The sequence below is a fragment of the Aotus nancymaae genome, unplaced genomic scaffold (assembly GCF_030222135.1).
Source record: "Aotus nancymaae isolate 86718 unplaced genomic scaffold, 86718_ANA_hifiasm-v0.15.2.pri h1tg000064l_0, whole genome shotgun sequence".
NCBI lineage: Eukaryota > Metazoa > Chordata > Mammalia > Primates > Aotidae > Aotus > Aotus nancymaae.
The window spans coordinates 12,571,520-12,584,273 of NW_026988478.1; the positions used below are offsets into that span (position 1 = coordinate 12,571,520).

General features: G+C 39.1%; 1 protein-coding gene across 4 annotated transcripts in view; it reads left to right on the forward strand.

Annotated features, from left to right (window-relative positions):
* Positions 1-12,754, forward strand: part of SNCAIP (synuclein alpha interacting protein) — a 148,966-nt gene that overhangs the window by 77,884 nt on the left and 58,328 nt on the right. For all 4 annotated transcript variants that reach the window (XM_021664922.2, XM_021664924.2, XM_021664923.2 and 1 more), the window contains exon 3: positions 9,546-9,618. In XM_021664922.2, the coding sequence (XP_021520597.2) occupies positions 9,546-9,618 (73 nt within the window). The remainder of the gene's footprint in view (positions 1-9,545; positions 9,619-12,754) is intronic.

Here is a 12,754-nt window from a genome sequence, read left to right on the forward strand (position 1 = left end):
TCCTATGGAAGCCAGATAGCTGTATCTTAAAAACGAAAACCCTCAGGGATTCTTTGGAGCCATGATGTCTTTGTTTTATTAATAGAGGCCAGTATGGTGCTCTTAAAAATAGTTTCACACACAGCACTAAATAAAGCAGACACTGAACTCTGGACTTCCTGAAGAGCTCACTCAGCCACCATCTACCCATTGACTGTGCCACACACTGAGATAAACTCTTAAAGTAAGTTATCTTGTTCAGGCCTCATACATCAGCTTTGCGAGACAAGCTCTGTTTTTATTCCTTTTGGCAGATGAGAAAATTGGGGCTTAGAGAGCCTGTCTGACATTCACAAGGTTTTAGAGCCAGGACTTAAATCAGAACTATGTGGCCACCTTACTCCTCCCCATCTAAGCAACGTAGCTTAGTAGAAGTTTCTCTAGACCAGTCATCTCACCCATCACTATCCCTGATGAGCACTGCAGCAATTACAAATTGTTTTCTGGAAGTAAAGGAATTGATAGACATTATAAATGAGTAAAATGAAACCAGTGAATGAGAATTTAAGCAAATCCTTTAATTTTACTGTACCTCACATTCCCATCTTTTAAATGACAATATCTCAACTTATGACCCTGGATTTTATGAAGAAAACATGACAATTTATATATATGTATTGATCGTGTAAACATACACATATACATAAACACATATGTACACATAAGTATATACATGGACTCATACAGGTACATAGCTACATATATATACATACATGTAAATATTTACACATGCGTATACATAGATACACATACAAATAGAAGTAAGATAAATATTCTGTTGCCTTTCTGTGTTACTCTTACTGCAACTTTGATGGAAGTTGACTTTTTGGGCAATTGCATAAATAATTTTTTTGTACAGGTCAAATGAGATCAAGATAATACTTATCCTTCCACTTTTCAGTCCTCTTTGGTCAAAGCCTTTGCAACCTAGAGTAATAGCACAAAATTATGTGGGTTCATTTTCCTAAGGTGCTTGAACCACTGTCTGATAGAAAAATTAATTCTTATGGTAAACTAATCTCATTTTCAATGAGTTTTTATATTTTTCTATCACACAGACTGTGTAGCATTTTTACTAAAAACGCCTACCCCCTTCTGTTTTGTGTGCATTCCTTTTACTCAATTCAATCCCCTGATGCTTCCCCAGATTTTGTTACATTTTGAGAAAGACTCATTTCAAGTAGACTCAGGCAATGTGCTGGCATGGGAAAAGAATACAGCTTAGGTGTGAAAAAGAGTATAAAGGTATTCAAGGTACAAAGAACGTGGCTTGACTTTCTCTCTAGCAAGGAATCTACTAAGATGGACCCTCTTGTACTTTCTTCTGTACCTTCCAGAAGGTGACCAACACTTTCATGTTACCTCTGAGTGGCTCAATCCCTTCTTCACTGTCTCTGTCTATAAGCCCTGCCCTTCGTAGCAGTCACCCTGTTCTTATCCATATGGAAACTTTGTTTAGTGCTTCTCAGTGTGATCTAGTTTCAGCAACTGTCCAGAATACTTCAGCTTTATGCAGTTTTTTTTTGTAATATCCTGCATTCGAGTCTAAATTGCCTCTCATTCTTCCCTTTTCCAGCTCAGCATCATCAGAAATCTCACACCTTGTTCTAACATCATATGCCATATGTGTTATCTTGTTTTTCTTAACACCTGCCAGGAAATGAATTAGGAATCATTTAATCCAGAAAAAGATGAGTTACCTTTTGATATTCTATTGTTAGTGTTAGATCCCAGGACTAGAATCCAGGTTCCCAAACTCCAAATCTTGGACTGGACACCTCTGCCAGAGAAGGTAGAGCATAACTCTACAAATAGAGTGATTTCTAAGAAGAATGAGCAACCACTGGATTTTTTAAAATTTTCTTTGTTACTCTGCAGATAGTCCTGAAAGTTCTTATCTTGCCTGATAGTCAATAGAAATTATTAGATTGACTATACAGATTATTGACAGAAACTGTTTACCTTTTCATCACAATTAGCTTTTATGCCAATCTAGTCAACAAGTATTTACTAAACATTAATAGAGTACCAGGCTTGGTTCTAGGCTTGGGGTGAATGACACAGACTTGCAATGCTCTCAAAGTGTGTATAGTATGCTATGTTAATAATTAAGCACATTGGCTGGGCGCAGTGGCTTACACCTGTAATCCAAACACTTTGGGAGGCTGAGCTGGGTGGATCATGAGGTCAAGAGATCGAGACCATCCTGGCCAACATGGTGAAGCCCTGTCTCCACTAAAAATACAAAAAAATTAGCCAGGCGTGGTAGTGCATGCCTGAGTCCCACTACTTGGGAGGCGGAAAACTTGCTTGCAACCGGAAAACGGAAGTTACAGTGAGCCGGGATCACACCATTGCACTCCAGCCTGGCGATAGAGCGAGACTCAGTCTCAAAAAAAAAAAAATTAAGTACATTATGAAATGTTAGGTTAACTTCATGGTAGGTCACATTTGATTATAATACTAAACTCCATTCTTGGCAATGAGTCCTTGTATTTTGACAGTGATTGATTATTGGCTCACAATTAAAAATAGACTATCATTGAAATTGAACAAGGTTTATGACTGGCCATCTGCCCTACTACAACATACATTTTTCTTGTAATTCTTTTGTCATTCACAATTTTTGCTTCTATAATTGTGATTATTTTTGGCTTCATTTTAAAATGCTCATTTTGGTACTTTTAAATATAAATAATAATATAATTGCTAACATTTATTGAACACTTACTGTGCATCAGACACTCTTCTCAGGTTTTATATTATTAGTTCATAACCCTCCTGGACATACCGTAATGAAGGTACAGTCAGACCCCTGTTTTTACCAATGAAGAAACTGATATACAGAGGTTAACTAAGATTAATTGGCTAGAAAATGGTGAAATGAAGATATAATGCAGGTAGTCTGATTCTAGAATCCATGTGTGTAATCACTGCATTGACAATTACTTCTGCTGGGCCCCATGGTCACCTCTGGTTTGCCCAGTTCAGGTAGGTCTCTTCTTCATCCATGTCCACTTCTCATTATACAAAAGAAGGAGGTCATTCAATACTGTGTTCTCACTACATTTATCAAGTGGATCTTCATCTCTTGCCTGACTACACATAATATTAATTAAATTAGCATTGCAACAGAGTAGTTCCTGATGTACTCTTAAAATGATCAAAAGAGTTACTGAGTTTTCTCAGATACTAACCACAAACAATGTCTTAACATAAAAGTTTTTTTAAAAAAAACCTCTTGGAAGGAAGATATGATAAAAATAAGGTACCAAAGCAAAATTCAAATTCATTTGAAAACAGGATTAGTTATAATAATTTTCATTAATGTAACTCAAATGATGGGAAGAAATGAATTTAAAATAGAGTGGGATAGAAGCATGAAAGTGTGGGTCACCAGTGTCTGTACCATGTAGAGGTAGTGGTTGTAACCGGGGGTATAGTTAAGGTCATCTCTGAAAACGTGGAATGTGGAAAGAGAAGAATATTCCAAAAATTGAATTGTGCAGAAGTATATCCTATGTGGTAGGGTCTGGAAAAAGAGGTTTCTACAAAAGAACTGGAAATAAGTTTTCAGAGATTAAAAAAAAATGAAAACTAAGGGAGCTAAAAAGGCAAGAAGGGTGGAATTTAAGGAGTTTAAAACAATAGTTGATAGTGGCAAATAGGTCATTATAGAGATGAGAGTTGAAAAGTGCCCTCTGGAAGACCCCTTGGTGGCCCTAATAAGCACGGTGTCTACTGGGTGATGAGCAGAGCCCTATCGTGAGGGCTGGAGGAGTAAGTGCAGAGATGAGATAATAGAAACAAGAACAGAGACAATTCTTTCAAAAGAGATGGCTGATGAATGCAAGAGCAGAAAGGCCCATGCTCAGTCAAGGAGGCAGGGTATCTTGAGGTGGTAGGGGCCCTTGCTTATCTTTATAGGACCAGAGGAAAAAGCCAACGCTGGGAGTGGGCTGAGGAGAAGGAGGGAGGAAAGAATGGTGGCAGGCAGGAGTCCTGAAGAGATGGGAGAAGAGGAAACCTGAGCCCCAGCAAAGGGCTGGCAGTGGAGGAGCAGACTGTTAGTGCCATGTCGCAAGAGAAAGGGCAGTGGAACGCAGTTTGTAATGGAGGGCATGAAGTCTTCCTGAACTGGAAGCACAGGCCTTTGGAGGGAAGGCCAAAATTTTAGAAAAATACTATGTTCTGAAAATCTCTCTTCAGCTACATGTCTCTGCTGTCACTCCCAGCTTTGCTTGTACACATTATTGCCATTGTTTTTATTGTGAGCTGTTGAGATACCTGCCTGAATTTTGGAAAACCGTGTGAGAAATCATGAATTTCACCATGGTTGTTTGGATGGCTGGCTTAATTGTTTCTTTTGGAAACTTTTATGGGGCTTTAGTAGTTTAACAGTCTCCAGCTTGCAAAGGTGCTTGGGATGTTAGTTCTTTCATTTTCTGTGACTCATTACTATTTGAGTAATGTCTGCTCGTTCGCTCAGTTAGCTCCAGTTTTCAGGAATAAGAGCCAAGGCTTTTCAGCCCTGAACAGTATCTAGGGTGGTCAGAGATCCCCACAGCCCAATGTAGAAATCACACATTGTCATTATGAATCTCATGCATGTTCCGACTGTTTTGCATGGCATGGTGACAAAACTGACTGGCGTAGGCTGGGATGTATAGGATGATCTTGCACCATATCAACTCTGTGAAGTGGCTGAAGCTGACTTTCAGTGTCAGCCCTGGGCTACAGACTCTCTTGAGTGAGGAAAGAACAAAGAGAAGCCAAATAACGTACCGAAATAGGCTGAGCTATATTTCCTTTCCTTTCTAGTCCCAGCTCTACCTCTCTCTTCCTGCCTCATTAGTTCTCATATCTTCATTTACTGAGCTTAAAATCATGGCAGAAATAAAGATGAGGAGGGAAGCTCTGAAAGCAAACATAGAAAACAGGATAAAGAGAAGAGGCAGACATTTACTAGGGCTCTACAGTTTGTAAAATGATTGCATCTACATTATCTCATATAATTATCTGTGTTTTACACATAAGGAAACTGAGCCCCAGAGATATTAAATGAATTATTTGTCCAGAACCATAGAGTTAATAAGTGTCAGAACTAGGACTTCAATCCAGATCTTATGGCTCCAAATTCATTGTCCTTTATACAAAATGTTAAGCCATCAGCTAGTATTTATGCTATTAATATATTAAGAATTTTTTAAAATATAAAATGATTTATTGCTAGGCTTGTAATTATGGGTTTTTCTAAGATTAGTGCTATGTAAATATTAGCTACTGACATTATTATTACTACTGCCACCAAAATTATGGACTGAACTATATTCCTGCCTCATTAGTTCTCATATCTAGAGGAATTTATTTAATTCAGTTTAATAATTGCCTAGTATCTTGGGTAAATAAAATATTGTCCACACCTTTGGGAAGCAGAGAAAGCAGTTATGTAAACATATAGAAGAACCATCATGTGATGAGTTTGTAATGGACATATGCCTAACATAAGGAAATAATACAGAACAATGGTTCTCAAACTTCATTATGTCTCAGAAGCACCTATGTGGCTTATGAAGAAACAGATCACTGGGCCCCACCATTGGAGTTCCTGATTCAGTAAGTCTGGGTTGGAGCCCAAGAATGTGAATTTCTAACAAATCCTAGGTTGTGTTGATACCACTGGTCCAGAGACCACACTTTGGAAGCTGGCATTACTTCCTTATGGGTCAGGGGTCAGAAAAGATTTTGCAGAAGTGATACCCAGGCAAAGCCTGAAGAATTAAAAGGCATTTGCTTAGGAAATGGGCAGAATGGCATTTCAGGTAGATGGAATAGCATATGTACAGCTATAGACAGGCAAAACAATAGGTAGGGCAACCACCAAGAATTTGTTATTGCCACAATCAAAAGAAGTAGACAATGCGAGATGAGGCTGAGCTCATGGAAAGCTTTAGGTGCCATGCTAAGGCGTATGGTCTTTGTCCTATAGGCTGTGCAGAGCGTTAGTCAAATTTTTATTTCAGGAAGCTGATTAATTCTAGTGTTAGTATAAAGGCCTGGAGGAAAGTCCCACTTACTACCTAAACATGAAAGAGCTCCTTTGAATGTCTGTAATATTATGCCCAGGGATTAGTCAATATGTACACATCTTGGTATTTCAGTTAAACAGTTAATCAGTCCCTGTGTGCCATGCACATATACAAATCAAAAATATCATTTTTCCCCCAAGTGCTTATGGAAGCCAACACCTACAGATAAGAAACGCCACAGCACAAGACAAGGCAGAAACTTACCAAGAGGAGAAAAGAGAAAAGTCAATAAGGGCTAAAGCAATCAGCCAGGGCTTCATGGAGAAGCAGAGCACAGCTGGCCTTGCCTTGTGGGATGGTGGCATTTGCATGGCTGGAGGAGGGCACTGTAGGAAAGGGGGACCCCTGAGTAAGAAACAGAAGGCAAACAAAACTTTGGAAGCACAGGGACATTGAAGAGGCAGAGGCAGCTGGTCAACCTTTGACAGAGCTCTTCCTGAGTCATGGTAAAGAAGTGGAAAAGAGGTCTGGAAAACAAATTTAGATCAAAAAGCCTATTTTCACTAGGAATAACCTCTGGAAGAATTCTAGAACAGGAATAAATTATAGAGATAGAAGATGTAATACTTCTCAACTAACTGCAAGTCCCCTCTTCACTCTTCTCACCCAAGGACAATAGGAGTCAAGGGAACAGGCTACAAAAGCTTGGATTGGAGGACACAGGCAGGGAAGATGCACTGGGCTTTGGTTCCCATAGGGCCAAACTGACAGTAGTTGCTGCCCTGGGAGCTTGCTATTGACCTGAGAATGAGGTATGTTGGCAATCTGACAGTTCCTTATAAAAGGCCATCTGTCTTGTGAACTGGGATGAAGGCCTGGGAAGCCTTCCATTCCAGCTCCAGATGGTAGCACAATGCATACTTGCAAGGGAGACTTCTTGGATCATTCGCTCATTCCCAAATTTGCAAATGTGGAAACATTTTTGGATGTTGGTTTTGTGAGTTATGTGTTTCCTGTGCATTTCTTCACATCACAGCTTAACAATCTTCACAGCACTCCCTTAAGCCTTCTCTTCCATCCAAAGAGTAGTGTTTATACTTACTGAAACATCCACAAATTGATTTTGTTTTGTGTCTTTATAAAAAATGATGGATTTGTTCACAATATAGATTGGAGTCACTGCCAAATTTGATGTTCCATATACCTTTAAAATTTATCAAAACTTTGATTTTCTGGATAACCTATCGTCCTGTTTAGATTGCTGTACTTTTTATTTCTAGTCCCAGGAGTAGCAAATGATATTTTCTCTAGTCATTGTTACCAGAGAATTAAAATATATGCCTTCACCAGAGTGACTTCCTATGTGACTCTGGGTGGAGGGGCAAAGTGCCACAAGTGGTTTAGTTTGAGGCAGTGGCAGTGACTTAGCTAGGCTAGTGTCTCCCTGTGACTCGGTCCCCATACCAGCCAGGTGCTGCTCAAATTTAAACCTCATTAAGTTAAAACTTACTGCACACTATGGGCCTTTGAGGGCAAATAAGAAGAGCTGAAGCTACAGCGAATACTTCAGAGATTCTGATATGTCTGACTTTGGGGTGGGAGATGGCAGTTAGGAGGCATGTGCCTCGAAATACAGATAGCAGCTCACCCATTTTAATCAGATATCTATCATTAAGTCCAGTGAACAAATCTTACTGAATTTTTAATTAACTATATTTAAACACAATTCATCTTAGATTCTCTCTTTCTAAAATCTTGCCTTGGATGAAAAGAAAAGAAAAAAAAAGAGTGAGACTTTGCCAAAGGGTGTTTCATGGGACACATGGCAACCAAAACAAAAGGCCCAATTTTAATTGAATTATAGGCTGTGTCATTATTTAACCTGTACCAGCTGGTCTCAAGAAGCTACCAGATTCCTTAGAGAGCTTGTACTTGGCCAGAAACATAAGGTACCTTATTAGTACCAGGAAAAATGCCTTCTGTACCCGTGTTACCCCAGACCCCCAAAGAACATAACATGAAAAAAAAAATGCTTATAGGTTAATTTTGTGTTTAAGAGGCAGTCATCCCTCCCTCTGAGCACATGTGTGGGTTTGCTAAAGCACCTGTAGTCTCTGAGGTATGGCCAATATAAACAGGATGTTATTGCATCAGACAGGTAAGGGTAATTTCTCTAATTAGTCATTTGAGATTTCATTTTTCACTTGCAAATACTGGAAATTTAATTTGCTTGTGACATGCAGTTGGCAAACTGACAATATCCACAATAGTTCCACCCTATGTCTTGCTGTCCTGGTAGCCTGGGGAAAGCACAAGGACATCTCAATGCAGACGCTTTGCTTCATCTATCGACATCAAGCTAACTAAAGTACCTTCTTATTGATAAATGTGTCCTAATTACACATTCCTCACTTGTAATGCTAGAGTAATCCTAATGAGTTTCCTGTGATCATTTTTCTTTTAGATTAAATGCTTTCTCTCAATCCCCCCAAATTTTGCAGTGGTGAAATAATTTATAATACAAACTCATTTACATTAAGAACATTGTTCCTAGAGGTGAAAAGCAAAGTAGTTTTAGGAAGCTGCATTTTATGAATTAAAGTATGAGTGTGATTGAAGATAATCCCTGACTTGGTCTTTTATTAGAGAACAAGTTCATTTTATTTATTTTGTTTTAAAACACCCTCCTCTAAAGAAAGATTGATTGGCATCACATGTCATCCCCATAAATCATAGCTACTGATTTTACATTTGTTTTAGCTCTTCCAATCATATGCCTCCTTGTGTCATAATTTGTTATCCCAAAAACCAGCCTTTAAGTGGGTGCTGAAACTGAGACCAGAGGGTGGTTTCTTTCCACTCAAACTAATCCGTATGTGAAAGAGATGAGCTTTCAAACGCAGAACCATACCCCTCTTAACTATCTATGACATTACCCTGGTATTTCCCATAGAGATAATGGATGCCATGTGCTAAAATCTGTGGCAAGTGGCAACATTAGGGACTTTTGCATAGTACAGTCAGCATCGGCCCAGACATGTCTCCTGACTGCCCCCGATGCTGCAGGAAGCTCCTGTACTTGGCTTTTCACACACAAGCTCACCCTTAGGATTCAGAATGCAATTATCAAGGCCATCTTCTTGAAACTCTCAGGGTCACACAGTTCTTCCATCTTCCACAGGTAGCAGAAGTGATAAGAGGAAGAGAGTGTCTGCAGGCTATGCCCACCGATTTTTGTTAAAGAAGGTCTGCCCAGCCCTCTTTTTAAACTACATATGGTTAGATGCTTGCAGGTAGATCTTAGGATGCTGCTGGATCACCACACAGCTCATTTAGGGTAAAATGAGATAAATTTTCTGAATATCCATGTTGTACCCAAGTATCACTTCTTGTGTTTTGTTTTTCCGGCCAATTTGAGTGAATGCTTGCATTTTACATTGTGATTTTATGCCCTCTCTTTTCTGGCTTCCCATTCAGTATTCAGTCACATCACTCAAGACGATCCCAGAGCTGTGCCGAAGATGTGATACGCAAAACGAAGACAGATCAGGTAGGTTTTGCTCCTCCCCTCTCCTCCTTTCCTGCCTTAGTGTTAAGGGCTCCTGGAAAGCTGTTTTCCCTCACATTGGTCTCCTCCTGCTTTTTGTTTTCTTTTCCCTTTATGACTTCTCCACTCACACCACCCCTCACCTCATGCCCTTCCTTCAACAAACAGATGTTAGGTCATCTGAAAAAGGATAGCGGGACAGGAAGGCCCTAATGAAGACTCAGCTGTATACAGATAAATAAATGTCAGAGATCATCTCGGCATCTCCAAACCACAGTATATGAAGCAATTTACTGAAAACCCGAGAAACCATTGGTGACAAAACATAATGATATAGGCGCCAATGAAAAAATGTTGGATGCATTTACTACCCATATGGCAAGGACCAGCTTGAGGGATGGTGCTTTGCCAAAGTCAGAAACCCTATCAGAGATGCGACATGATAGAATCTGCAATAAGGCATACTGTAACAGTTAAGATTAAAGCAAAGGCTTTGGAGTTTAATAGTGTAAACTAAACAGAGAATTATGGCATATAGATGAAAACCAGCCGGTCAACCCTTTCTCCTTACACCCCCACCCCCAACAAAAAAAAAGTATATTCAGAGTTGTTTTCCCTCTGTAAATCAAATTAAGCTTCTCTGCTTTTCCTTCGATGATGGGCAAAAATGAAAATAAAAAAGGATATTGATGGTCATTATACCATGGTATGAAACTGTTTATTATTTTTTCTAATTAATTGCTCTATGGCATCATCACTAACCTTGCCAAAGCTGGACCTCCCCTGATAGTCACTAGAATCCTGAGAACCAGATAATCCTCAAATTATGTGTATTGTGTTTAAAAATAAACAGATGTGCCTTACCTATACAGCTACTAGAATTCTAGGCCTTTCTAATGAAAAGGATTTTTACAAAGCTAATTTACTTTTCCCCTGGACTGTTTGTTTTCTTTTGACATTTTGCTTAGAAGAGATGGGAAAAATAATTAGTCTTTCTAGGTTTGTTTATCTCGGTGTTCGTGTGTGTGTGTGTAAATGAAAGTAATGCTTCCATGTTTGAGTCAGATACATCAGAGAAGATAGTTTCCAGTTCAAATAAAAGCTTTTACTTACCTACACTTATTTTTTATTTCACAAACAATCAAGTTCATGTAAGATTTAATTGAGGCTCTTGGCTATAAATCTAATAAGGATGTGTCTGCTTAAAAGGCAGTGCCCATTTCAAACTTGAACCAATGACTGTGATCAATAACATAGGTACCACACTGCAGTGGAGAGGCTGCCAACATCAGAGTCACCAGGCCTGGGTTTGAGTTAGAGTTCAGGCACTTAGCAGCTAAATGACCTTGAATCTGTGACTAGTTATCTATAAAATAGAGAAGAAACCTGTACCAATGTTGCCCAGCTGTTCTTAGGATCAAAATTAAGTGACGTATCAAAAGGGTACTTTGCAGATACAAGACTTTCTTTTTTCTTTATTTGGACTAGGGAATAAGAGATAAGAAATAATAGCAAATGCTTCATTAGTGCTTAATGTGCTGGGTACTATTGTAAGTACTCTAATTACATTAATCCCATTAATCCTAAAATAGTTGTGAGCTAAGTACTGTTAGGATGTTTATATTATAGATGGGCAAACTGAGGAACAGAGATGAGAAGTTAAATATCTTACCCAGAGTCACACAGCAATTAAGTTATAGAGCTGGGATTCAAACCCCAGGAAATCTACTTCCAGATTCTGTTATCTTATCCCTTACATATACTACCGTTCCTGATAGTTTGACGTAATGGCAATAATTTATTTTTAAGATATTATCCTTTAAATCTTTACAAGTCAGCATTTTCCCTGATTAAGTAGTAAACTATTTTTTCTCTGTTAAATGGTGACTCTTACCAAGTTAAGTGAATAAACAGAAACTTTTAGCAACCATTTTTCCAGTTCATTTCCATTCCAACCAAAGAGCTTGTTCATTACATTTTCTCCAGGTTTTATAATTTCTAGTCATCTCTACAATAAATGATGGTAGACTTTTCTCCTGTGGTTGAGGAGGAGGCCAGTTTCAAACTTAGAAGCTTTTGAACTTTACCCAGAACAAAGACAGTGCTCAAGGTAATCAGCAATAATTAGACCTGACAGGAAATGGATTATGAGGGAAAGACTCAGGCTTCTTAATGGAATTGCATGTACATTTCCAATCTGATAGACCATTTGGAGGCTAGGAAACTGCATTCTGATAGATCGAGAGTGACCCTAGAGAAAGGAACCCATGGAAAAACGTGTCTGCCCACAGCATCACTATAGAATTATCCATGGGCTCCTCTGAAAGAAATCTCAATGTGGTTAAGTTTTCGAAGCTAGTTTCCTAAATAACTGAGGCATTCTCAATCAGTTTCATAGGCATACAGATGTAGAAATAACCCTCCCCACCCTGTCTTTCTTGTATCAACCACATAAGGAGTTTGCACCAGGAAAGCTAGCAGATTTCCATCTTTTCAAACAGATGCAACAGAATGCACTTTGTCTTCTGAGAAAAGTCCACATCTTCTTTGGGATGGGGCACTCTCGGGGGCAACTTCCTCAAACTCTGTCAGTTACAGTATACATGATATGGTTTGGATCTGTGTTCCCACCAAATCTCATGTTGAATGGCAATCCCTACTGTTGGAGGCGGGGCCTGGTGGGACGTGACTGGATCATGATGGGGGATTTCTCACGAATGGTTTAATACCATCTCCTTGGTACTATCCTTGTGGTAGTGAGTAAGTTATCATGAGATTTGGTTGTTTAAACATGTGTAGTACCTCCCCCACTCTGCGTCTTGCTCCTGCTCCTGCCATGTGAGATGCCTCATTCCCCCTCTGCCTTCTGCCATAATTGGAAGCTTCCTGAGGCTGCTGCAGAAGCCGAAGCTGCTGTACTTCCTGTACGGCCTGCAGAATCATGAGCCAATTAAACGTCTTTTCTTTATAAATTACCCAATCTTGGATATTTCTTTATAGCAGTGCAAGAATGGACTAATACAATACCCCACAAGACAAAGACGTTTCTCTTTACCTTTATAGAATAGTTGCACACTTGCTGTTTTGTATAGGTTGTCAAATGTTAACATCTATCCTTATATGTATTATGTCTTTGACC